This window comes from Agelaius tricolor, unplaced genomic scaffold (genome assembly GCF_023055355.1).
Source record: "Agelaius tricolor isolate 1412-34295 unplaced genomic scaffold, bAgeTri1.0.p SCAF_10, whole genome shotgun sequence".
Taxonomy (NCBI): Eukaryota; Metazoa; Chordata; class Aves; order Passeriformes; family Icteridae; genus Agelaius; species Agelaius tricolor.
Window position 1 is genome coordinate 31,204,930 of NW_027269270.1, and position 27,526 is coordinate 31,232,455.

Sequence of the window (27,526 nt, forward strand, 5' to 3'; positions counted from 1 at the left end):
TGTCTCCCTGTTGGGTGGTACCATCATTTTAATGTTCATCTTTTTGTCCTCTTCCATAAAATAAAGCACCTGAGCTGAAGTGTGGGGCGGCTCCGTGTTCATTGTTCACCTCGGATAACTTGTGCAGCTCTCCCCAAGGATTAGGCAGCAAACAGCTGCTCCAGTTATCACCAATTCACTCTGACTGCCTGAACTCAGTTGGGGTGAAATCCTCTTCTGCATCTGCCAATAAACTCTGAAGAGTTGATATTTACTATTTCCTTTAATGCTCGAATTTGTACCAGTCTTAAACCCCTTTTCACAGAAAATCAGGAGAGCTACTTAAAGCTATTCTCTGAGGAAGGCTCTTGATATGCTAATTCTGTGGAGCAATTTCGGTTGAGATGGATTTTTGCATTAATGTAATTACCTGAAAATGCAGGTGACTTTGTTCAAGTTTACTGTCCTGATTTACATATCAAAGTCTAGATATAAAAGTTATAATGTAACCTTTGAAAACTTACCCATTAAAAAAAACTTGGGTTAAAATTAAGGAATTCTTAAGCCTTTTAAAACCAAATTTCGGTGACAATATTAAAGCAACACTATAAAACCAATTAACCTATTGATCAGCTGCAAATAAGGCAACAATATTTGAATATTAATGAGATAACACTGGGAAAATAACTCATAGTTAAGCACAATGAGTAGCAAATACTTCACAAATATAAATGGGAAGTGTCCAAAATATATTTAAATACTGTCTGTATTTGCATTTTCCACATTCAGATTTGTAAAAAAGCTTTGTCTAGCTTGGATCAAGCATTGTCACAAGGACCTACCTGTACTGAAGAGACAGGGGAACATGGGGTATAAAGAAAAACATCATTTTTTCAATATCTTTGAATAGAAATGGAAGTGACTAAGAGATATTCTCAGGTAACAGTGAAAAAGGATAGAAAAACTGAATACTATTTCAGTATGTTAGAAAAATACTAATTCTAAGAAAATTTTATCTCTTTTAGCTTAAACAGAGAGGCAGTGACAAATGAGGTGTGAAATTTTCAGTCCCTGGACTAAAAGATTTGAAGATTTAGATTATGAAGATTTCTGAAGGAAACTTATGCTCAGTTTTATGGACCTCTAAGAAAGCATTCAATCCATTAGAGAGGCTGCAGGTATGCAAACTGCTCTGGCTGCAGAATGCATCTGCAGACTACCCCCCAAAAAAAAAATAAATAACAACACCACCTTCTCAACACTAACCTCACAAGGTTTTACACTTTCATTATTTTCTAATGAATAACTCAATACAGAGCTCTGTTTATCGGGATTTTTTAAACAGAAACGTACGCCACATTGTTAAATGAGAAAAACTCCACAGTAGAATGACTCCACATCCTCAATACAGGTATCCTTCTGCAAAACTCAAACAGGACAGAGCTGACCTGTTAGAGATCCTAGGCATTATTTTGTACTTCACATCTACCTTCCATACAATTTCTGTGAACAGAACCTAGACACTTCTGCTGGGCAGGTGGAAGTGTTGCTTTTAAACCGCTCTTATCAAGATGCAACAACAGATTCCAGGTGCCTTCAGGGTCCATTGGTGCCTGCAGCAGGAGGCTTTTTGCCCTGCTGGTGTCAAAGGTCAGGAATGTCATTCATTTGGAGAGGAAATATCCTCAGGTGGAATGTACTCAGAAGTGGTTTGAGAGGTGTATGAATTATAGATGAAAGGTTGGGGTACTGTTGCTACTCCTGTTTATTGTGGGTGTATAAAAGCAGGCATGTGATGGGAGGTCATCACTGTTACCTCTCCTAAGTTTAAGGAAATGTGAAAAAGCCAGACAGGTGCTTTTTTCTAACTGGCCAAGAAAAAAATTAAAAACTCTGCCCTGCTGTCAAATTCAAGGAAGACTAAAAATCCCAAAATCTAAATTGAGAGCATTATAGAACACCAATGTAAAGACCACATAGTTATCTTCAGTTCAAAAATATCACTTCCTAGAGAATTTTGTAGAAATATTTTAGGCAAAATGAGTAACTACCTGCATTTATTTTATTTTCAAGTAAAGACCACTAAAATTACCCAAGTTCATGAAAATCCACATTTCTGTTGCAAAGTCCAAACCTACATTTATGCTTATTCAAAATAAGATATTTTGCAGTTCAACAAAAATGGAAATAAATTGTTCTAATGTTTCAATACGTGTCATAACTTTGCCAATATTATTGTTTATATGATCACTGTAGAAATTAAGCTTGTGTTTAATCTCCTTTTATGTCTTCCCAAGATTTGAAATTCATGGCTTTCTTCTATATATTACATTCTTCCCTTCTCTCTGTTACAATAAAAAATCTTGATGGTATACAGTCTTCCCAATGTTCTAATATAGTGTTTACTTCTCTGCAGGAAAGTTTTTTAAATCCTACAATTGTGTTGTCTTGGAGACTTTACCAAACCTGTCAGAGTCTTGAACAGAAAAGCTTTAGGAACCATATATATCACTGAAATAAAATCATTCTCAGATAGACATTTTAATTTACTGAATCACCCCATGCTATTACAGAAGAGTCAGAATAGAAAAATAAATTGAATGAAATTTGTGTGATTTAATCTTTGATTTTGATCACTTACTATCAGGCCACTGTTACTCTGCCTTCTCTCTCTGTCGTGAAGTTTTCTGTAGAAAATCCCTCCTGGATTAAACTGAGTGCTCCAAACAATCATATCCCCTTGAAAATATGCATCCATTCCAGTTATCCTTGAATTGTGTTCAATATGTGATATTTGCTGATGAGCATCACTGTAGTTGAATGGATATGCAAAACCCAGGATGTCAGTGTCATTAGCAACATAGAGAACTTGATCTTCAGAGCCTAGGGATTATTATAATGAAACAAAAATAAGGTAAATGTCAACTAATGCAAAAATCAGAGTGTTTTACTCAAGTAGCTTTTTGGTGTTCAGCTGATAGAATTTCTGAGGTTAAAATTATTTTGTGGTTGTTGAAGACTGCAGAAATACCTACACTCTGAGCAATAAATGCAACTCTTGATATTCTGATATCAACATATCAACTTCAGTGCACTTCAAGCACACGGGGAGACACCCAGGACTATATTTTAAGGTGTATGTAATATAAGAATTTGAATATTTTTAAGAAGTGTACAAAAATACAGGATATTATGCATTCAGCCCATATGAATCCCATATTTTTATATGCATGCTGTCTTTAGAGGGTCCTAAATGTATATATTAAAGGAACACAGAGCTGTCAATAAACATGGTTTTAAATTGCTCTATTGGAAATCAGAAATGCAATGATTTTATCTTTAGTGAAGGCTGTAAAGTTTAGACTGCAACAGAACCTGTGTCTTACATCTCATTTCAGATAGCCAGATACCATCTTGATCCAGATGTTCTAAAGTATATTATTCATAAGAAAATGTTCTCTAATAACCATACATTGAGTTTTGAGAAAGTTAAAATCTGCTTGATAATTTAGAATCTATTTGGATAATTTTTATTTCTCATTCATGTCTCATTTATCCATAGAGAATCAATTTAAAATGTCACACTTCCTCCTTATGAGTATGAAATATCAAACATCATTTGTTCCCTTCCTCCTGATAAATGCAAGAACAAAGAGGAGGTTGGTTAAAGCAAATATCAGTGAGGAAAGAAGGAATCATGAACTGTATTACAATGGAAATGAAGCTGTGGAAAATTCAGATTTAGGATAATGATTCCCAGATTTCTAAATTATAAGCTCAGAATTACGTCTGTGTTCCTATAATAACAAAGCATTATCTTCCATTAGTAACTCTATTTGTTCCCATGTCATAATCTGATTTCTTTAGTAAAAGGCAATGATGCCAAACCCGAGAGAGTCCATGTTATGTGTGAATCATTAAAATGATCTTCCCATGGCAAATTTGCTTCAAAAATATGGACAATCTATATAACAAATGACAGCACTGTCTATTTTGATATTTCTTACCTTTTGCTATGCAACTGTTGTTCCTCTCCTTATAATTTTTCTCACACTCACATCTGTAAGAGCCCTTTAAATTATGGCAGTGTTGGGAGCAGGTACCAAATACCATGCACTCATTGATGTCTATGAAGAAAAAATTGCAATTTATATACCTGTAGTTTAATAGACTATTATTTAAAAAGTTCTTACAATCATGGAACAAAGCAGTTGAACAAAGGGAACTCATAAACATTTTCTTGTTGATTAGTATGGCACCACACATATTAAGACTACATTTTCTAAGGAATTTCTATCTGTTCACTTTTATTTCAATTTTGTACTATGAATCTTTATTTTAAGCATCTCAAAATCTCCTCATATGGCAACTTCAACCAATGTTAAATAATCTACTAGACCTTAAAAATCCATCTATTCCTTAAATTATTTAATAGCCTGACTTGAACCTTTTGACATTCTAACAACTTATGTTCAATTAGTGGTTCTTAACAACCAATGTTAAATCTTTGATAACCTCTCCAGGTAAAATGTATGAATCTACATTTTGTAGTAAGTACTTTCTGGTGTTTGTTTTTTATTGTTTTAATTTTTTTGGGGTGGGTTTTTGTTTTTTTTTTTTTTTGTTTGTTTGTTTGTTTTGTTTTGGTCTTTTTGGGTTTTTTTTGTTTTTTTTTTTCTTAATGCCATATATATCAAATAGCTTTTTATTTTGTGGGAAATAAAACCCCAAACATGATATGTATCTCCTTCTCCAGCACAAAAAATTGACCACAGAATTTACTTTTAATACTTCATATGAAGGGAAGATGGAAAATATCTTTACCTTCACATTGTCTATTCCTCCTGTTTCTCTGAAATCCAGGTTTACACTGACACAGAAGGGATGATTTTGTTTGATTACAGAATGCATCATCTCCACAAGGATTCACATTATCTTCACATGTATATTCAGCGACGCCTAAACAGTAAAAAAAAGTCTAAGAAATCCCTGATAGATTTGTTTAAAGTGTTAAAAATTACATCTAAAGTGAAAACAGCAAAAGACAAATTAATCTCTCTGTTTAAAGAACATCAGGTGAATTTTTAACAAATAAATGACATTACAGTGTTTATCTACATCTGCATAATTTAATGTATTAAATTTTATGCAATGACAGTATTTAACAGATACATTTCCCATCAAGAATTTAATACTAAAATTTTTCTTGTTGCAAATATGAAACAATACAATCAACTTGTACCTAAATTTTGTAAAGAACTCGTAACTACACCAAAAATCCTCTACAGCTTGAATTGCTATCAAATTTGCCTTGCTCTTGTGGTACAGAATTCCATCCATTTTTAACTAAAAGAAGGAACTGCATTAAACTGAGTTCTGTATTGTTCAATAGGTCTTGCACAGATGAATGTCTGGGTAATTGTTTCTTCTCTGCTACAATCAAGAGGACAGATCTTGCAGGCCAACTCACTTATTTTGCAGTCTTGCTCATCTGAGCCATCTCCACAGTCATCAAACCAGTCACACTGCAGCTCCATGGGAATGCACTTCTTGTCATTGCAAGCAAACTCATCTTTTTTACACGGTCTGGCTTTATATGTGATTTTATCTATATAATTACAGATTAATAAGAGAAAAAATAAATCGGTATTTAGGATTCTCAGGTTATTTCAGACACATACAAATGGGAATGACTGCCAAGCATTAAGCAACCGGAATTTATTTCAAGCTTAATTTCTTTCAGTTCCAAATTCTGATCTGCTAACCTGGAGTTAAGCCTTACTGAAGGACAAGCATGTGATAGATGAGTAATGCAAGGATTGACTCTCACAATTAATGGACAAATATCATGTATATAGGTTAAGAAAAGTTATAGATTTATAGTTATGTTGTACTCCATTGAGTGGTTATCGAGGAACAATGGAAGTTGGGACATCTGGGAGGGCTGGCTTGTCACTATGGAACACTGACCTCCAGTCAGGATTTGAGGAAGAGATCTCCACCACTGGACAGGAAAAAAGGCTTGATGGACAGAACGTTGGGAGGGGTTAAAGCGTTAAAAAGGAAAAATCTCCATTGTGAGGGGGTTGAGCACATGGCAGGGGAAACCTTTTGCTCCCAGCGCTGTAACCTTTTTTCTTTATTCAGTCTTCTGTTGTATTTTTGATAAGGTTTAATAACCCTTCCTATGAAGGGTATGAAAAGTGAGTAGCTGTTTCTCACAAGCAGATCTGTGTAACAAACTTTGCCTTCAAGGTGTTTTCTGTGATCTGAATGCCTTGAAAGGTGATATCACCTACCACAGTGATCTTCATCCGAGTTATCTCCACAGTCATCGACCTCGTTGCAAATCTGCTCAGGCCGCAGACAAACCCTGTTGTTCCTACATCTGTAGGGCCTCGTTGGAGGGCAGGGAAACTTCACTGCACAGCAAAGAAAAGAAGCAGCTGTTACCCAGCTATTAATCCTTTTTTAATGACACATCAAAGCCAGATATGTGTTGGCACTGTAAGTTCTTTGTTTAGAGATTTTGTGTCATGAGGGTGATTTATAGCTTTTTTTGAGAACTAGTAAATATGACAGAAAAATAGCCAAAGAAGGATGAAGTGTAATGATGCTCAATATTACATCATACAAGCAATTTTTTCCTCCCACTGTGGGTGTCCTAAAGAAAAGTTTCATTTCTCAAAAATAGCAAATATCAAATATCTGAAATTACATGACAAGCAATAACAAAAGAAAACTATATCCCCACATTTCAAGCTTATCTTTTAAAAGCAAAACAAAATTTAAGACACATGTGCCTTTATATATTTCTGTGTCTTAAATGTCATTCTTGCTTTATTATACAAAAAACTCTGAAAAATATAATGCCATACCACACATTTCAGCAACTTCATCAGAGTTATCTCCACAGTCATCCTCACCATCACAAACCCAAAAATGTAGTTTGCAGAGGGAATTGTTGCACAAAAATTCATCAGCTCTACATATATTTCCCCCTGGGAAGATGAAACAACAACAGGAAAAAAAAAAAAGCAGGAAAACAAAAAGATGAAAGAAAGTCAGTTTTTGATAAAACCACTAGAACCACTTATCACATACTATTTGCAGTAACATAGGTAGCATAACTAAATTTACAGATCCCAAAGGAACAGGTTGGAGGGGCAGAGGAATACTCATTCAAAAACCTCTTCCTTGACCAAACAGCTCATGTTCTCAAGTTCCAGCCACGTGGGCACAGAACTGATAAAATTAAGTGACCTCTGACAGGATCTTCCCTTCTGTACCTTCTGAAATGACTCATCAGGATGTTTATTGAACACAGAAAGCAGCAAGAATAAAATCTTCCATGTATTCTGAATCATCTAATAAAAGGGAACATAGGGTAAGGGAAAAGGGTTTAGGGCAGAGTGTTCCCAGGCTTTAAAAATTAGTTTAAGGTGGATTCGGTTTTAATGTGCATTGTGATAAGAAAGAATTTCTTTCTCAATTATGACTACATTTTATCACTACCAATCAACAAAGTTATGGAAAGTTCTTGCAATTAATTTCCTATAAAACACATTTTTTGGTAACTGGATTTTCAGTTTCCTAAGAGGAGTGGAGTATAAAATAAATAAAGCTGTGTAACTGCAGAGAAGGAAACAATGAAATTTCATATGATAATGTTAAAACTCTCACTGTGGCTTACCTCAATGCATAACACCCACTCTAAGAGCTAAATCAGGCTTCAGTGGCTTTTTACTCATTCACTGACTGCCCTGTTCACACCTCATTAAAATCAACAGAAAGCTTTCTTTTGCTATAAAGGTTCAGAATGGCCGAACTTTTTTCCCCCCAAAAGCTAATTTCCATGAAATACCCATTGCATAAAAGGATGTTCCAACTCTCACACGATGCTACCAGGTATAATTCACTCCCAAGGCAAACATAACTTAGCAACGTTAACAGAAATATCCTGTATAATTATCCGAGGAAAATATATAAAATTCAAGTACTCTTCATGATGAAAGGTATGAATGCAAATAATAGTGTGTGCAATCACAAGATAACCATCATTCTAGTTGTTTAATAAGATTGAAGGGAGTTATTTTTGTAAACATGCACAGTGGGCCACAGATAAATATTATGGATATTATTTTAGAACACTGTAGAATAAAACTCCATTTGTGTTTGCTGTATTTCCAAAGATGAAAAAATTAGTTATCAGTGAGATAAACTGGCATTTCTTTCATGTGATCGCTCTGCCTGTCATAATTCCTTTATAAAATAGATTTCTGCAACAGAATCATAATTGTGACATAAATACAAAGTATGATAGCAATAACCAACTAGGAATAGGCTTCTTATTGTATTGTAAGCAATTTGCAGTTCACAGAAGCTCCATTATGCTACTCAAAGAAAAATGTGGGCATCAGATAAAATAAGTGTGTTACTATTTACTTCCATTTCATTGGGTTTTAAAGAGATACAGTCCAGATATTTTAAAAGCAGTTTTAAAATGGACTAGATGGTTGTTATTTATTTGACTTTGTTATCTGTCTTCTTGTACCTAAGCATCTCTGGAATATTTTTCACATTCTCTGAATTTTCTGGTCTGTCTGTCAAACTTAATCATCCCCACAAGATGTCTTTTTTTTTCCCCTTTAACCTTAAGGACTGTGTAACAGACTTAAAACAAGGAAAGGATAATTTACTATGATTGCTTTGTATCTGATTATTATCCCATATAACTGTACTCCATTATGTTTTGAATTTACGCACAGAACATGTAACTGTAAATGGCTAACCCGCAGAACTACCCACTTTAAAGAAAGAGAAAGAAGAAAAATCCAGGAAAAAAATTCAAGAAGATGACAAAATGCCAACTAAAACTGTTCTTTAGAAAAAAAAAATCCTTTAATTTGACTTGGAGGAGGGGCTGGTGAGGAATGTGGAGCTCAAGAACAGCCTGGGCTGCAGTGACCGTGGAATGGTGGAGTTCAAATCCCTCAGGGCTGCAAGGAGGGTGCAGAGCAAGCTCCCTGCACTGGGCTCCAGGACAGCACACTTGGGCTTCTCCAGGATGTGCTTGGGAAAGCCCTGGAGGGAAGAGGGGACCAGGAGAGCCTGGCTGGTATCCAAACATCACCTCATCCAAGCCCAGGAGTGATGTATCCCAACAAAGAGGAAGTCAAAGAGTGCCAGAAGGACTCTGTGGATGAACAAGTTGCTCCTGGACAAACACAAAAAAGAAGGTGAAGCACTGGCACAGGTTAACAACAGATGCCCATCCCTGGAAGTGTCCAAGGCTAGGTTGGGTGGGGCATGGAGCAACCTGGCATAGTAGAAGGTGTCCCTGCCTATGGCAGAGGGCTGGAACTGGATAAATTTTAAGGTCTCTTCCAACCCAAAGTGTTCTGTGATTTTTCTGAAATAAACAGAAACCTGGGCTCTTAAGATGACTTATTTAGCAAATGTTCATTATATTGCACAGCTGTGTGATTTATTGTGCATGGCTTTGTAGTTTATTGGGGCCTATAAAAGCTTGAATTAACCAGATTTACTGCTGAATTCCTTGATGAAAAAGAACATGCTTCCAGTAACAACATGACCTTTTCATCCCTGGGGAGGGAAACAGAAAGGAGGAACAAGTCATAAACAACCTAAGTTTTGCTTATTCCTGCAGATGACTTGTTAAGCTGCTGCACTGCCTTTGTCAGGAGAGGTCACAGAACTTTCCTTTCTCCACTCATTTTGGCCAGGGTACCACTAACTTGCAATGTGTATGCTCATGAAAAGCCCAATAAAGATTTTTAGAGCAGTGTCTCTTGCCTTGGTCACAGTTTTCCTCATCGCTGCCATCCACACAGTCATGGATCCCATCGCAAAGCCATCGCACAGGGATGCAGTAGGCCTTGTTCCTGCACCGGAACTGATCTTCCTTACACTCTGACACACAATCCATCTGTGGGAACACAGGCATCAGCTCTGGGCTCATGAATGGGGGCAACAACAACTTATCCAAGCTGCCAGGAGGGAGCAGGCCCTGATGGAAACTGCCCCAGAACCACGCTTGGGGGTCGACTTTGAGAAAACAAAATTTCTGCATTTCAAAACCTGTCCACGGAGCACTGAAATGTACAACCATGGGGTTAAGTTATCTGACAGCACTCAAGGGATGCAAAAAAACCCTACTTGCCCTTTCAATTATTTTGAGATCTAAAAAACTTACAAAAAAAAATCAGGAAAAAGAAACAAATCACCAGAAATGTGTCAGGTACCTCATCAGATCCATCAGCACAGTCCAAGTCCCCGTTGCATTTCAGGGATGCTGAAATGCAGCCTCCACTTGCACACACGTACTCACTTGAAGAGCAGGTTGGAGATGCTGGTTACAAACACATATTTTAGCATTAAGAAAAAGACAATTTATGAATAAATTGATTTTTAATTTAAAGTATCTTCTGGTTAATAGTGAGCCAACTTGTGTCTAAGCACTTTTGTAAACTACAATAAAATATTTGACAAATCTGAATTGTGGCATCTTAAATAAATTGCATAATGATAGTGAAAAGGTATTTGTGATTTTCCACTTAGAAATTTAATTTTGTTTTCTCCTTATGCTTGGTAACAAAGGCAACTACAAAAATGCATATATTCATAGAATGAGCATATTTTAAAAATTGCATTCCTTAAAATGGGCTTAGAGTTTAGATAAATTTAGCTAATTTATAATTGAATAAGCTAAATTTTTAGGAAACAATCTCATTGGAAAGCATACATTATTACAATTAAAACACATAAATATTAAACAGGATATTTTAATATAAAGGTGGATAGTTTTTTGTTGCACTCTAAATCAGGAGAGTCTTGTCAAAGACTTTTATCAGTTACATCTAGCTTACAAAAAAATTTAGGAAAGTTCCTGCAAAATAAACAAATGTATTTTCCAAGAAAGCAGAAATAAAATAAAATAAAAATAACAATAATTTAGTAGACAAAAATCTTTGCATAAGGACTATTAAACTTTGAATGAAGACCACAAAGCAAAACGTTTCAGGATCCGACAAGATTTCCTGAGGTTTTCACAGCAGAATTTTATATGTTGAGTATTTATTATCAAATTACAATGCAAAATATTGAAATACCTGTGCCCCAACAAGCTTCACACTGCAGGATTGTGCATAAGTAGGGTTTTCAGAACACCAGTAGGAAGACACAATGATGCAAACTCAAAAGGTAAAGTTTCAGATTTTTTTTGCACTTTATCACTACTAGCAGTAGCCAAGAAATCTTGATTTGATGATTTATATTCTTCCTTCACTCTGATTCGTCCCTGGCTTCACTTTATAATTCAGAATTATATAAAACAATACCTGGTTCACAATTTTTCTCATCATCCCCAAGTTTGCAGTCCTCGTGCCCATCACACTTCCACTTTGCTGAGATGCACTGGCCATTGGAGCACTGGAACTGATCCCTAGAACAGCCTGTTTCACAGTACCTCTGGTACCAAAGAAACAACCAATAAACGAGATCAAGAGTTTATATTAAACATTGGTAAATATGCAGCTGGTGACAGAAGTTACAGCCCATAATCCTCCATGTTATGAAATATGTAGTAATTAAAGTCTTGTGAAATGAAATATAATTGTGGATATAATTCAAAATGGTGGCTCACATGCTCTAAATAGCTGGAAACACCTGAAGTCTAGTATTGAGAGGAAAAGAGAAGGGAAAAAAGGGGAAAAAAAAAGAATAGAAAACCAGCAAAGTATTATCCAGTAAGCTTCTGATGCACAACAAACAGTCTTCATTGTTCTCTCAAAAAAAAAAAAAATCTCTCAAACCAAAGCAGTGCTGTGGTAAAAAGAATGGTTTCCCAATCAGGACACAAAGTATTTCTGTGATGGGAAGAGGTTCAGATCACTGCTGGGACAAGAAAAATGTAGAGTAATATTCAACTTTACTTGATTTCTTTGTATGTTCTCTTTTTAGAATAATTACATCAAGAGGTTTGGTTTTAATTTTGTAATGATATTTGCATACAGGGATTCATGTGTACAGTTCCCACTGCTGCCTTTTAGAAAATTTCTATGCAGGAATCCATTCTCCAAAAATTTAAAACTACTAATTCTCTAAAGAAATATTTTTTCTGGAAGATGCCTACCTCATCTGAGCCATCTGCACAGTCATAGTCTCCATCACACCAGAATCTTGCTGAAACACAGTCTCCATTTGCACAAGGAAAATCTTTCAAAGTGCATGTTTGAGGCTCTGAAGAAAGAAAAGAAACAAACCTAGGTTTATTATCATTTCCTTTAAATATTTTACACATAACCCCCCCCCACCCAATCAATCAATGAATAAATATGAAAAACTCAAAACAATTAGCTTGCAAATGATAAGGAGTCATTTTCTATGGTATTTTATTCCACAACATATTTTAACTAAATTTCATTTACATATAGGAAGATAAAATTCATTACTTTCACACATTTGGGTTCTACCAGATTTCTTTGCAAAATAACATGATGTTGAATATATATGTTGTGAATTTCCACACATGTATGTCATTACAGGGTTTGTGGGACGTGCACCAGAGACCAGAAATGCATTTTGCATGTCAATATCCAATGTAATTAGAACTAAGCAGATTTCTGACTTTCCATAACATGGTAGCACATCATTTATCACATACCTTTTAGAGTGTGTGTGCCAAGAGTCAGCTTCCCCCGTGCTCAGCATTCAGGGGAATGGCAAAGGGAACACAAAATTTGGTGTTTCAAATAAAATAAAATTTTTCACTACTGCTGACACAAACATTGGCAAGAGGGACCTCTGGGGAAGAGTCCCACAGGAGAACATAATGTGCTTTCCTCCTGAGAACGAGGACCACTCCAAAAGACACTTTTTGGATGCTGGAGCATTAGAATAAACAAAGGTAGAGAGGTATTGGGGATTTAGGAGAAGTTAAACAAATCACTAAATGCAATTTAGATCTACCAGTCAGAGAGCTTGGGGAAAAAAAGGACTTAAAAGGCAAAAAAGGATTATTTCCACCACAGGACACAATGCATTATGTAAATTATGTAAAATCAAGAATAAGGATTAATTAGTAAAACCTTTTCAGCAGAGAGATGGGGAACAACAAATGACAGTGACTGGACCAAGGAAGAAAGGGGCAAAAAAGAGAAGAGACAGAGCTGACAGCAACAATGGACAGCAGGAATGGACAGCAATAAATTGAGAAATGCTGAAGGGTCCTTTAGTGAGTTATGGAAGGTGCAAGCATGAATGCCTTTGTAAAATGTGCCACAGTGATAAAGAAAAGCAAGCACAAAAGTAGAGGACTCAAACTGATAAAAATTTGGTAAATACCAGTATGAGAATGCACTACACACAAGTTATAAGGATGTAACAAACTTGAGTCCATGTGTTTTGGTTTTTTGGTTGGTTGGTTGGTTGGTTGACTTTCCCAGGATTTATAAAAATCAAAAACTGTTCCAGGAAAGGAGCAGCTTTAATAAACTTTTTGATTGCCTTTTTTCCACTCTTTACTTCATAAAAAATACTCAAAATGACTCTGTTTGAATTTTTTTAAGAGAAATTTCATTTTTCACGTAGGAATGAATTTTAATTTTGAAGTTGTAGGAAAGTCATTTTAAAAGAACATCTAGAGCAATTGCCTCAGTTCTCCAGAAATGTTGTATTTCAGCAAATCAAAGGTTGGCATTTACATGGACTCAGATTATATCCACACTCAAATTTTTTTTCAAAGTGTAAGCTCTAGCAAATCCTTGACATTTGATTCTTTATGTTTTCAACAAGCCAAGAAGGAGAATTTCATGATATGATAAAATAGAGAAAGGAAATAATTTGTGGGAAAAGTAATTGACAAGCAAAAAAACCATTTATCATGTTTCTATATTGATTGGAAAAATACAAGCAAATACTTTTGCTATACTGCTAATAAATTATTTATAAGCAGAGATTTGATACTGGAAAAAATGTACACAAAGAACTAAGTACTCAATTCTCTGTTTGCAAGAAATATTTCTTCTGCTGCTGGGATCCAGCTCTGTGATTTACATATGAACACAGAAAAGTTCTTTTCCATCAGTGCTCAGATTGTTAGAAAGGAATAATTATTAATACAAAGCAATATTACAGGAACAAGCATTAATGGACTTCTGTATAATCCATGACGGGCAGCATTCTTTAGCTTCTGCTTTACCAAAACACTGAAACTCCTTCCTAAGAAAAGCATTTGGGATATAAACTTATCCCAGGACAAAATTAACTAATTTGTTTTCTTGGCAACTTGTAGAAGCAAGAAAAGAGCATTAGGAAGAACTCGTAGCAGCACAAATATTTTCACACTGATTGAATTCATGCCTTGCTACAACATTATTGTGTTTGCTTTGCTTCAATGGTTACAGTACCTTACATTTTCTTTAATCACATTAAATTAAAAAAAAATATTGGTGCTTTCATTTTGGGTTAGATAGATAGAATAAAAATAATTCCTATGGAATTTTCCTTTTTTGGAGTTTCCTTAAAGAGGAAACCCTATTTTTGCGGTAAATTGGTTTTAAAAATACAAATAAACTCTAAAAGCAAGTTCTGCCTCCAGACAGATATTCCATTGGAAGAGTTAAAAATGAATTCTACATTTCTTATTGTGGACTCATCACGTACCGATATCCAAGCTAAAAACTCTTATTTCACAGTGTCCAAATATAGTTAAAAACAATAGACTCTAAGACAAATAATGACAAAAGCTCTTTCAAGGAGCTGTATCAGCTATGAAAAAATGCCTCCAACTGCTCAATAATCTGCTGAATTAAAAGTAAATATTAAAATTATTTTACCTTTATCAGTTAGTTACATACCAGATTTCTTTACCTCTGAAAAAGAATCATAAACACTGTTCAGAGTAAAGTGATAAGAATTTTTTAACAAGGAATTTGGGTCAAACACTACCTGCTAATTGCATGTTAAAAAAAAAATAAAGCCAGAATGGGTGTGAAAAATTATTAGTGCTGTATCATTATGTCCCATTAAGACTTCATTATGTTATGACCAGAAGAGTGAATTTCTTGCATGTGAAGAAACTATAGAGAAAAGTGCAAATGCTTGAGCTGAATTTCTCTAATTCAGTGAATTCATTCCTCATTCTTGAGAAACAACTCATTTTCTGATATAGTTCCCTGACAGCCTTTTGTATATTATATTCATGGATGCCATGAACAATTTATCTCACTGTGCAATGCAACTTATTTTGTCAAATGCTTTTGAAGTTCTAATTTCATATATATTTGTTTCATTACACTTTATTCTGTAAGTGGCTTGATGGTCTATAAAAATTTTATTCAACAATGTCAAATAGCTGAACAGTATTATGTACTGTCCCTGTGCTTCCAAGATTTTGGATTTTAGAACTGTGCCAGCCTACTGTGTTTAATTTAAACAGAAGAATCTGTAGCTAGAATTTAACTATTCATTTAACAAGCAAAGGCAAATTTAAAAAAAAAACCCTAGCACCTTTTTTACCTGGGTACTGTCAACTCACTAATTCCATCCATTACAATTAATTACAATTTTTTTATCTTCAAGTCTAGAAAACAACCAAGAACTGAATCTATTACTTAGCTATTAATATGGACACAAAGCTGGCTAACTTAATTTTTTTTTTCTTAAAAACTTCAGATTATTTCTCTCTCATTATTTGAACTTTTAAATATCACTTTGTATTATGACGATCTGAACTTTAAGGAAGAGAATTACTACTGCTCAATCATACCCATGGCTAATTCCAAATATGAAATTCAGCACTTATTTTGCTAACAGCAACAACATTTTGTGGAAGTTTTTGTTTTTTCCTTTTTTTTTCAGATTTTCCACAAACTGCCCAATCCTGTAGATTAACACCACCACAGCACAACTATCGCTCTCTATTTGATTTCTACTTGAACATAAAAACATAAAATAATTTCTTGCTACTTGTAGTACAGAAAACTGACACTAATAATCAATTCCTAAGTAAAATCTCCCACAAAGCTAAGAAAACTTTTGTGTGCCAATGCCCCTGGGGTTCAACAACAAAAGGCTCTGAGTGATTACTGAGACACACAACATTTTCCCTTTTTTATGTACCACAGCACTGCTGCTTGCAGTAATAAAACTCACAACATTTTCAAATGCAGGGAGTAATTACCAGGCAGACAAATCCACTTTAACCTGCCAAGCTGAATGAGACACTCTGTACCTATGGGCACCACATCTTGGACTGGAGAAAGGGGCAGCAGCATCCACTCAGCATTAAAATGCCTAATTTATTAATCTGCCTAGCTCACCACCTTGAGGATACTAAATATATACTCGTGGTATACAAACAGGAATGTGTATTCAAGATTATGTGCAAGAAAAAGATATTAAATTCTGAGTATTTCTGAGTAAAATGAAAAAAACCCCACAGCAATTGTCAAGAGAAGGCCCTTCAGAACTAGTTAGGGAATGTCCCTCTTGAAATATTTTATAAAGACAATAATTATTAGATAAAATCATTACAAATTTTTCATTTCTTCCTGAGACCCAGATGGAAATTAACTCCTTGAAAGTGGTATTACAGAGGTTTATTAGGCCTTCAGGTTCCTCATGGGTAGGAGAGAACTGGGTAACTGAGCTACTTTGAATAACCACATTTACTTCTCAATGCAATTAAATAGTAGAGACATTGACTTCTCAATATGAAACAAGGCAAATCATCTCAAGAATACAATGAATATAACAAGCAGGTAGAGTTGGATCAAAATTCCTTGTTAAAAAATGCTTATCATGTCACTTCTGAACAGTGTTTATGATTCTTCTTTGAAGATAAGAAATTTGATACATAACTAACTGATAAAGGTAAATTAATTGCAATATTTCTTTTTAATTTACCAGATTATTGAGCAGTTGGAGGTCAGGCATATTTTCATAGCTGATACAGCTCTTTACAAGAGTGAACAGAATTGGAGAATTACAGCAAGGGACATTTTCAATTGTGGCCAGCTGATTTTCAGCAGATCAGAGAGTGTTGAATGAAAATACACAGTTTGTTTTTATCAAAATTCAAAATTTTCCTCTTGCACGTTGCCAACCTGACTCTGTTCTAACATGGACCAAGGTAAAAGTTACTTACTACAGTTTTCTTCATCAGAATTATCTCCACAATCATTCTGGCTGTCACATCTCCAGTGATCTGGAATGCAGTTGTTGTTTTTGCACTGGAACTCATGAGGTCCACAAGTTTTTTTATCTGTAATTAGGGTGAATAATATTTAAAGCATTGCAAACAAAGAGTCAAAGAGAGAAAGATATGGATACATATAATGAGATATGTGGATAATAAGATATATGGATACATATAATGACAAGCAACCATAATATTTGAAGTTTTACTTTCAGAAATAATTTATTTCTCATAACATTCTTTAAACTTCTATTTATACATTCACACCTTAATCTTAAATTTTATTAAATTAAAATACTCAGTGTATAAACAGTCATATAAAGTTAAAAAAAAATTGAAATTCAGAAGGGGTCACGAGAGAGTATTAGTACACTGAATAGAGAGTATTAGTACACTGAATCTCAAGAACTGAATTCATTTTTCCTTGAATTTATCTGTAAGATAGTCCTAAAAAAGATCAGACCACATGGTTTACCACTGGAATATTGATTTTAAAATTGTACAAAATAGGTATTTCTCAAAAGTTATTTTTGCTTATAATAATTTAGAATAGAAAATTTTGCACTTTGATTTTAATTTTTACCTACTGATGGACTGGATTGGATGTTACTTATATGAGGTAAAACATTACAAAGCCTATAGTGCTGAACTGAGGGAAATTTGCTTCAAGTTCTATATTTTCAATGAGCTTTTGAGAGGAGCATTGGAAGCCTCTTAGAGAGATACATGAACACCCTGAACTCCTCCAGCAGGAAGGAGCTGCCTCTGTGTTTTCTGTGAGCAACTCTTGAATAATTTGTTCAGCTTCTAAGGACTGAGATGAAATGAAGTAAATTAAAAAGTTATCAGTGACATTTTCATTGGGGGAGGAAAAAAAAAAAAGGTTTGCTTTGTAAAAGCCTCAATGACATATTTAAAATTACATGTCACTGTGATTTTGCACTAGAAAATGTTTAAATTTCTGTTAGGAAAAGTCAAAACATGTCAGAACAGCTTCACTCTGCTCTCAGGGCAAGCCCAGGGCTGCTAAGGACTGACAAACCGCAGCTCCAATCACCTGATTCCTCTGCAGCTGAACCACAAATCACAGCTGCTAATTTGATGCTAGAGACCAAATGTTGCATTTTCTCTGTTGTTTTAGGTGTGGCTCTGGAACCAGACTGATAAAACCACATTTGATTACCAAGATTGGTGTTGCAGCTCAGTTGTGTGCACTCAAAAATCTGGTCACTGAAACTCTGCCTTTTGTGTTTATTCCTTTTTCCCTGCCAATGTCACAAGTGCAATAAGTTTTTTCCCAAAGTATGGTTTTTTCCATGATATTTTTCAATATTACAATTTATGGTACTTTGATCATGATATCTCAAATACTTGCACTGGCAAACAATTAAAAATATTCCTGCCAAACTCATGACATTCTTCTATTTTCGTTCTGTAGCTCTGCAAAGGAAAAAGTTTCAATCCTGAAATCCATCCCATATTTATTAAAATACTTCCAGTAAAGATTCTAACTCAAACTGCTCCATTTTGATGTAAAGTATCAAAGTTGTGAACAAGGACTAGCATAATCTAATGGTTTTCTTTAATTGCCTGGACAGTTAGCACCAATTAACTCTACCTCTTTTTCTCTGAGAAGCTCCAGACACTCCTAAAGGAATCCACATCTCCTGATTCTGCCTCAACTCTCTGAGTTGGAAAGCAACCACAGAAGAATAAATACATTTCCTCTGCTTCTAGAAATGTGCTCCGTGTAATATCTCCAATAACCCACAGCAGCAGAAGTTGACTAAGCAAAATACATATGGCCAGGCAACACTCAAGCAAAATGAGATTCTTGAACACAAATTTTGCATTGCAGACATTTTAGAAATTAACTCCAAACAATAACAAATTAGTCTTACATCAACATATGTAGATCCTTTTTATATTCATTCATATACTTCATAGAATTTAATTCTATCAAACTTTGTACATAAAAATAAAAATCTTTAACTTGAAAAATAAAATGTAGAAGACCAAATTGTGTTGAAACTGCTGCCATTGTAAGGTCATCTAACCATATTTCAAATGCTAAAAAAATATGGAAAACTTCAAAATGTGATTAAACACACCCTGTTCTTGTCAAGGCTTAGCTGTTCCATGTGTACTCAGCCATGTTTGGCACAGAAATTGTGACTATGGATAAATTTTTGTCTCCTCCAACACAAAAAAACAAGAGCAGTGTATGCAGCCAGGAGATTAAAAATAAAGATGTGGGTGTTCTTTCAGGGGAATGTGTGGTTAAGCTGGGGGACACCTCACTGCAGCATGTTGTGAAAACTTTACAAAGGGAAAAAAAGTGGAATCTATGATGAATTATTGTAAACAGAGACATATTTGACTGACAATGTCTCTGATTCTCCAGTTGTTAGAGGATGAAGGGTATCCCAGGGAGGTTTCAATATGGGCCTGCTCTGCTCACATATTCCTGCCAGAGACAGGACAAAAGTCAAGATGAGTCTCAGATATGAAGCAACACCTCCTGCTGGATATGTTGTGATTTAAAGAACCTTTTGAGCTTGGGACTGCACACAGTCCCAAATTTTTTCTCTGTACTTTTTAGTCATATGAGTAATTTTTATTCTATCTGCTGTAAAATGATGGCTCAGAGCGAAGTACTTAATTCTAAACACATTTTTTCCTATTTCCTGTAACTATTATTTATTTTTCTCTTAAAAAAAAAAATTGTGACTTGAGGATGAAATATTTTACAATGGAAATACTAGATGAAATTTATGACCATTTGTGCCACATCAGGTTGGCCAAAATGTGAATCCACAGTTTGGAAGCTTGGAATGCTGTCCCAGTTGGAAAGCCACAAAATGTTGGAGATCCAGGTGATGTGGAATGGTGGAGGAGAAAGTAGCTGTGACAAAGATCAGAAAGTGAGCAGTGCAGGGCTGCTTCAATAACAGCCCAGAAGTGGAGGTGAAGCTTCATCTCCTTTGCATTCACTGTTCCTTCAAGACAAATGATTCCTTGCACTGTAAACTTCTCACCAGTTGACAGGAGTAATTCTTTTCCCCATCCTGGCAATTCAAACAATGGTCTTGTATTTTCAGTGTTGAGAAAGTTCATTTTCCCAGGCATATTTGCCACCTCCAGCATTTTTTATATATGCTCATGTGTCAATTATTTGAAACACCTCCATGGAAAAGCAGCTCAGTGCTTTGTCCTTGACTGTAGCCTGTAGTTTTGTTACTCTGTCGTCCCAGAGATAAACCTGTCCAGACACAGGTGTTTCATCAAACCATTCACTGATGCATGGATGAATAATGGTGAGAGCTTTAAATGTTCCATATTTGTCTTGTTCTCCTCCACCTCAGACCATTTTTCTGTGTTTTCCTTTATAGACCAGTCTTGGAAGTTTCACAAGTGTTTTTGCACATGGCTGGTGTGTGTCTTGCACTGCTACCCATCTTCAGGGGTTTTCCAGCAGGACTGATCCACTTACTCTGCCTCTGATTGTCTGTAATCCATTTTCCAGGCAGAATATTTATATTTATTATTTTCTCTAATTACAACAATAAGAGCTGACTAATAACTCCCTGGAGCTCACAGAGCCATGTCAAGTTAGAAACTGCTCTGAACCTTTCTATACCATCAGTCTTAACTACCAGGGTTTGCAAATTATTGTATTTTCGCTATTTATGAACTTCAGCAGCAATTAAATGCAGACTGAACTGATAGAAACTGGATAAAACTGTAAGAAAAATGAAGAATATCACCTTATCCTATGACAGCCACTACATTCTGTGACACTTCTATGACTCTAAATGCCAAATGAGAGCCTCATTTGCAGCTCCTGCCAATGAAGTGGTACAATGGGAATTTTATGAACTACTCATACAAAGATTGCCATTCAGTAAGAACTGGATCAGACAGAGAATTCTCAGATAGGTATTATCAAACATTGAAAGAGGATATAAAAAGTGGGATGATTATTTCCTTTTGCTAAAACAATTTCAAGCCACAGCAACAGATGCAGAACCACTGGCATACTCACCACAGTTTGCTTCATCTGACCCATCTGCACAATCTGGGTCTTCATCACACACCCACAGCTTGGAAATGCAGTGTTTGGTTGTTTTACACTGGAAGTGGTCTGGAGAACAACTGTTTTCAGCTTTAAATAAAAGAATTCCAGATAAAAATTAGAAATTTCTGCTAATATTTAAAATATATGTGTTTTAAAGAAAAAAAATAGGGATTCAAGAATCAGAAATTGGGTATCTCTAGCATAATTTATATAATATCTATAAGAAGAAAGCATTCAGATTTATACTGTTTATAGCTTTGTCATTTTCTTCTATATTATTTCATATAAACATTAAGGTAAAACAAATATAATTAATAAAGTGCCTATTGTGATATTCTTTTAACTGCAAACAGACTTACCATTGATAGAATCAATCCACTTTAGCAAAAATCAAACAAATTTTTTACCTTACCTTTCTAAAGTGCCAGTTATAAATTCTGAGAGTCAGTTTATAAGGCTAAGGCAGCTCTGGATGCTTTGATCAAAAACAGAATCAAAATTATGCATGATTTTTGTGAAATTCTGTGCTCTGTTAAATCGGGCAAATCTTGAGAAATTTTGACAAATATTTCACTTTATCAGTTTAGAACAACAATTTCTGAATGAATCCTGCAGGAAGAAAAAGATGCAAAGACGCAGCTGAGCTTTCAGCCTATTCTTCAAGGATGGTCTAATTTAGAATTTAGCTGCATTAACCTTAGAACAGCCATTTAAAAACAAAACAGAACCTCCAAGCACACATGTGATTCTAGATGCTCTTTAAAGATAGGTACTCCAAATAATTTTAAACTGTATTGACCATAGGGGAACACCAGGAAACTTTTGATAAGGTTTTCCCACATGAACATATGTCCCACCTTCACCTAAGGAATTCTGTAGTGCCTTTAAAAACTTCCCTACCCCTATTGAAAAGCAATTTTTTCCCTCATATTACCATTCTTGCCTCTCGGGTTTGCTAAGATGAAAAAATTTAGGTTTGCTAAAAGTTGGTGCATTATTTCACTCAATGTCACATTTCCATAGACTTGGGTATGGTCCTAACTGTACCACAACAAAGAATTCTGATCCTCAGCTAGGACACATCACCAGGGAATTTAACAGTGCTTCACACCAGCACAATGACCTTCACTGTATGTAGGGAAAGCCTTCTGTATGAAATGTGACTTTGAAAAAGTCACCTGGTAAGCAAAACAGAACAGTGGCAGACCTAAAAAAACAGCAACAACAAAAAAGAAAGTATTTCATGGGTCCCAGGCTGGTGACATTGGACTGAGAGAGAATCTCACCTGTTACCTGTCGTGTGGCAGGAGCCCAAGTCAGTATGAGCTCATAGCCCCTGAGCTGGAGACTTGGCTGCTCTGATTTAACTTCTGCCAGCTACACCTCAAGGTTTTTAGGAGCCTTCCATGCACCATGTGCAGTTCTTTCCAAGGGAAAAAAAGTAATCTCCCTTATCTTTCACAGGAGCTTTCCTGATCCCTCCTAATCAGTTTTTAAAGAAACCCAACATGCAAACCATCGTAAAGAGCTTTCTGCAAAACTTGTATTTACATCTCTCTGAGCAGTTTGGAAGACAGCCATTAAACAATGACCATCCACAAAGCCTTTCTGTCCTTAGCAACCCTTCTCCCCTTGAAGAAGGATTTGTTCCTTGCAGAAATGCAGCACGTACAAACCTTGAGAAAGCTGATCCAGAACAAGCAGCTCAGATCAGCAGCAGATCTGAGCAGTGAAATGAGTAAAACACAGGACTACATGGCAGCCCCATCATCTTTGTTACAAGATGATCAGACACAAATTTATTCAGCAAATTTCCATTATAAATCCAAAAAATATTTTCTCCACTTATATCTAAGAAATGTAAAGTGAAAATAAATGTGTGGAAAGTAAGTTGCACTAAAAGCTGAGCAAATGAAAATCCAGTTACATAGATAAATTAATGAAATCCCCAGAGAAAGGTGAACAGAAAAGGTAAAAATAATCAATGAAAGAAAAATAATGTAGAAGGAGCTTTGGATCTACAGCTTTTCCAAGAAAAGAGTCTGAAAAACATCTTTTTCCAAAGAAATGTATTGCTGTAAGGCATGGCAGATGAAAGCCTCAGGAAGATGAGTCATTTATGAGGTGGTTCAGAGTAAAATATGTGTTTCAACCTCAGTCAAAAACCCAATTAAATGCCTGAAATTGTTTTTACCCCTCTCTTCTTTCCAATGACTTTAAATTTGGAATTAATAAATGACATTTTAGTTTTCTCTTCTGTATATGAAGCATTGCACACCAGTCCTGTGTGAATTAACTGTTTGCATGTTCTCAAATTGTTTTAGAGGACACTTACAGTGTTTTACTTCAGTTGCCTGTTTAAAACCAGCTACAGAGCAAAACTCTTTAAGCATAACTTACGACAGTCTCTTTCATCTTCTTCGTCACCGCAGTCATCCTGGCCATTGCATCTCAGGTTTATTGGGATACACTTCTGGTTCTTTGTGCACTTGAATTGCCCCGACAGACACACATGTGTGTCTGTAAATTCAAGGAAAACAAAAAGAAAACAAGTTAAAATGATTAAAAGTTGAAAAGATTCAAGACTCCAAAGGTAGATGAAGAAAAATGATGTTTGTTGACGGAATGTGAAACATGACATTTAAAGAAGTTTGGCCTGTTTCTGAAGCCTGCAGTGTATACAAGCACCTACCACAGTTCAGTTCATCAGAATTGTCCCCACAGTCATTCTCTCCATCACAGATAAAGGCTGGAAGAGCACAAAGCCCAGTTCCACACTGGAAACGTCCTGGCTGACATCTGAATTCAGCTGGGAAAAGACAAAACTGCTTATGAATACTACCAGAGCAATGGTTAAAGTCTCACTATGGCTGTTCTTACGCTGTGGACTAACCAAGAATACCTATAAACTGGTATTTCCTTTATAATCTCAATCTGAGTATATATTGTAATTAAAGGGTACACATATGATTGCAAGACTAATTTCAAAGTCTGATATCTTTAATTTGTGCAGCTGTAGTTACAATGCTAATGACACAGAGTCAAAGTGCCCTGCAGGTTGAAGCTTACCAAAGGCTCAACAGAGACCTGTAATTTCGGATCTAAATTCTTGAGTTCAAGTCTGCTTTAAGAAACTCCCTACCCCACTATAATTCTATTTCCCAAGAAAGGAATTGTTCCTTCTCCAGCTACTCTCATTAGAAATAATGAGCAATTATGTACCTCTATAGTAATATTATATATAAGCATACAGTAGCTTAAAATAAAAACTTATGTAGAATGATTACATATGGTAAAATTTGCTTCAGAGGCCTCTGCAGCAGGAGAAGAGAACTAATTATAAAATTGTAAAAATAGGGGTGAGGGATTTCAATACAAAAAAGAAAAATCAAATTAACTGTTAATTAACCAGAAGACTAGAACACACAGAGCATTTTTTTCAAGTAAAAGCTTAAGGAAGGAAGACAAGGAGAGAACATTGTTATTGCTCAGAAAACTGCAGTGAAGAATAATGTGAATCTAAATGCCTACAATTGCAACAAAACACAAGCAAATGAGATTAGAATCCCACATTTTTATTACACAGAAAAAAATCCCAAGTAAACCTGTCAGAACTTTGCATTCATGCAAAGAATTCCACAATTCAAAATTAAAATCTTTAGTGAAAACATAACTGGGATGAAGTAGAGTGTTTGAAAGATGAAAAATGCATATGATTTTCCAAAGACTTTAAAAGGCTCAGAGACCAAGGAACATAAAGTAGTGCTGCAAACTGAAGTGCCCACAAAAATCCTCTTCCTAAACTTTATAAATAAGTGTTCTGTTTGTTTTGGGCCCTGGTGACAGAGCCAGCGCGCACTCACGGCACTCGGCGGGCTCGTCGGAGCCGTCCCCGCAGTCATCCACCGTGTCACACTTCCACCAGAATGGGATGCACTTGTCGGTTTTGCAACGGAACTGCAAAGAGGAAAGGCCAGCAGGAATAAAAGATTTCGTGTTGACATTCATGCATTCATTCATTTATTTATTTCTAAGCAGGAATGGCACAGTTTATGAAAATCGGCTCTGCCGTGGGACATGGCTTAGAAATTTAACTTCAGGTAGAAACCAATTTTGGATTTAACTGGAGTCTGCTGTTTAAACTTGTTCAGTCTGTTAACTTATTGTGCTTGCAAAAGAGAAAAAAAGAGATTCTCTTCTGAGAAAACAATGGAGATTGCATGCATCCAGGCTAAAAAGAGATAAAGAGGGGCTCCACCGACCTTGGGGCTAGAGCAGACAGAAAAGCTGAATCTGGGTTAAAAACACCACACTACAGCCACATGACCGAAGAACTGTGCAGGCTTGTAAAAATTGATAAAACAGTTTAATGCATATGCAACAAGTTAGAGGGATAAAATAAACTCAGGAATTTTTGGAGGTACATGTGTCCTTTAAAGGAAACTCTCCCACATGTGCCCAGCGCTAAAATAAATTATACCGATGTTACAACTTTTACAAGTTGTGGAGTGTTTTTTCCACAAATCAGCTGCTTGAGATGTTGAAGCATCAAGGATTTTCTGGCTGATAATTTTACAAAACTTGTATTTTAAATTTTGGGTTTTTTTTTATTTGGAGATGTTTGGCTCTGAGGTTGTCAAGGTGATAAAATCACTGTAGTTTCAATGACTCTGTTACACTGGCTTACAATGCCCCAACACAAACTGCTCATCACATTTTGCTGCATTCTGTGAATTCATTCTTGAAGGTCTTATTCAAAGCAAACACTTCAATTCTGCTTTTATAGACTGTTGAAGCCCACAACATAATTTTTCCAGATAAACCCAAACACCCACAGTTACAGAAAAGAGCCTTAATGTGTGGTGTTGTGTACAGTATTGCTTACATTGTTTGAATTAAATGAACAAACCAAATGTAAAGCCTTCCAGACTTTCAAAAGGATAAAACATCCGTACAAAAAACTGAAATATCCTTTGTAAGAAGGCTGTGCATTCACTCTCTACTCAGGTGACTGTTCTGACTGAAAGAGGAATGCAAACAAAACAAATGGTACAAACTGATGTAATTTTCTAGGGCTAAACCTAAAAACTGAGTACATTATGTGGCTCATGTCAGGGAGAAAAATCTGGGTAGATTATCAGTCAGCTTTTAAGAAATGTTGGTTTTCCTACCCTGTGTCTCTATGAACAGAGAAAGTAAAGAAACCAAGAGATTTAGAAGGGCAAGATATTTCATTTTCTGTCTCTGGGCAGCTTTTTTCCACATTTTAAAAATCGTTGATTATTCAATAAAGCTGTAATTAAATGGTATATTACATTTGGTGCCTTAGCTCAGTTTATCTTTTCTGCCAAGAAAAATTAGGGTTTCAAAGGCACTTATGATATAGCACCTATAGCTGGAGCTACATCATTCCTGTAGCACCTTGAGGGACTTGCTGTGTAACAGGCTGGGCTGAAGGGCAGCTGTTACTGCCCCACATAGATCTGCAGCTCAGAGGGGTCAGCAGGAGGATGCCAAAGGCAGGAGACAAATAGAAACTCAGACAATTATCATTCTTTGTGTTCTCTACTTGTTCTGCTCACCACAAGGGAATTCAGGCTGTCAAAACGGCATCAGAAAGTTATTTCCAGGAAATAGGCACTAACTCTGAGATGTTGTTATGAAGATACTTGCATTCCCTTCTAAACTGCAGAGACAGAACCCTGCAAAATCAGGGATCAGGGTCATATGGGTCTTAAGTGGATGGAGTTTTGGTGTTCAGGACTCCTTCTTTTAAGTAATAGGGAATACAGTTTAGTGTTTTAATTGATTAATTTTTTCTGTTTTACCTATTGGATTGTTTTTAACACAAGTCTATCATTTTCCAATCTTTCTAATTGGATTGAGGTTGTTTTCTTTTTTTAATGCAAAATTCATTCATGCATCCCAAATCACTGTTACACACACTTTGTATTTTGATATTTCAGACAAATGTTTTTTCAAGGCTATTTTTACGGGTTTAGCAGCTCTATTTGTTCTGATGACTGGCAGGAACACCAACATTTGAAAGTGAGCAAGTCCTGTATTCTCTGGAGAAAAAACCATTTGCAAGTGTTTCCCACTAACATCCTTGGAGACGAAATGCTCTGTGGAATCTGGTCCAGCTGGGATTCCTGCTTCAGATGCATTTGCAGAGGGCTTTGGCCACAACCCATGGCAGGCAGGGCACTGAGGGAAGGGGACGCCTGACCAGGTGGGAAGAGTGGGTT

General features: G+C 35.8%; 1 protein-coding gene across 5 annotated transcripts in view; it reads right to left on the bottom strand.

The window, feature by feature from the left end:
- Positions 1 to 27,526, bottom strand: part of LRP1B (LDL receptor related protein 1B) — a 637,687-nt gene that overhangs the window by 51,431 nt on the left and 558,730 nt on the right. For 4 of the 5 annotated variants that reach the window (XM_071435459.1, XM_071435457.1, XM_071435461.1 and 1 more), the window contains 15 exons: positions 25,142 to 25,235; positions 23,971 to 24,087; positions 23,679 to 23,798; positions 21,246 to 21,365; positions 17,150 to 17,266; positions 12,134 to 12,240; positions 11,340 to 11,469; positions 10,245 to 10,351; positions 9,796 to 9,928; positions 6,858 to 6,980; positions 6,279 to 6,401; positions 5,450 to 5,587; positions 4,804 to 4,938; positions 3,987 to 4,106; positions 2,621 to 2,862 (listed from right to left, as the gene is read on the bottom strand). In XM_071435459.1, coding sequence (XP_071291560.1) covers positions 2,621 to 2,862; positions 3,987 to 4,106; positions 4,804 to 4,938; positions 5,450 to 5,587; positions 6,279 to 6,401; positions 6,858 to 6,980; positions 9,796 to 9,928; positions 10,245 to 10,351; positions 11,340 to 11,469; positions 12,134 to 12,240; positions 17,150 to 17,266; positions 21,246 to 21,365; positions 23,679 to 23,798; positions 23,971 to 24,087; positions 25,142 to 25,235 — 1,926 coding nt within the window. The remainder of the gene's footprint in view (positions 1 to 2,620; positions 2,863 to 3,986; positions 4,107 to 4,803; positions 4,939 to 5,449; positions 5,588 to 6,278; positions 6,402 to 6,857; positions 6,981 to 9,795; positions 9,929 to 10,244; positions 10,352 to 11,339; positions 11,470 to 12,133; positions 12,241 to 17,149; positions 17,267 to 21,245; positions 21,366 to 23,678; positions 23,799 to 23,970; positions 24,088 to 25,141; positions 25,236 to 27,526) is intronic. The other variant, XM_071435460.1, reaches the window with a different exon arrangement.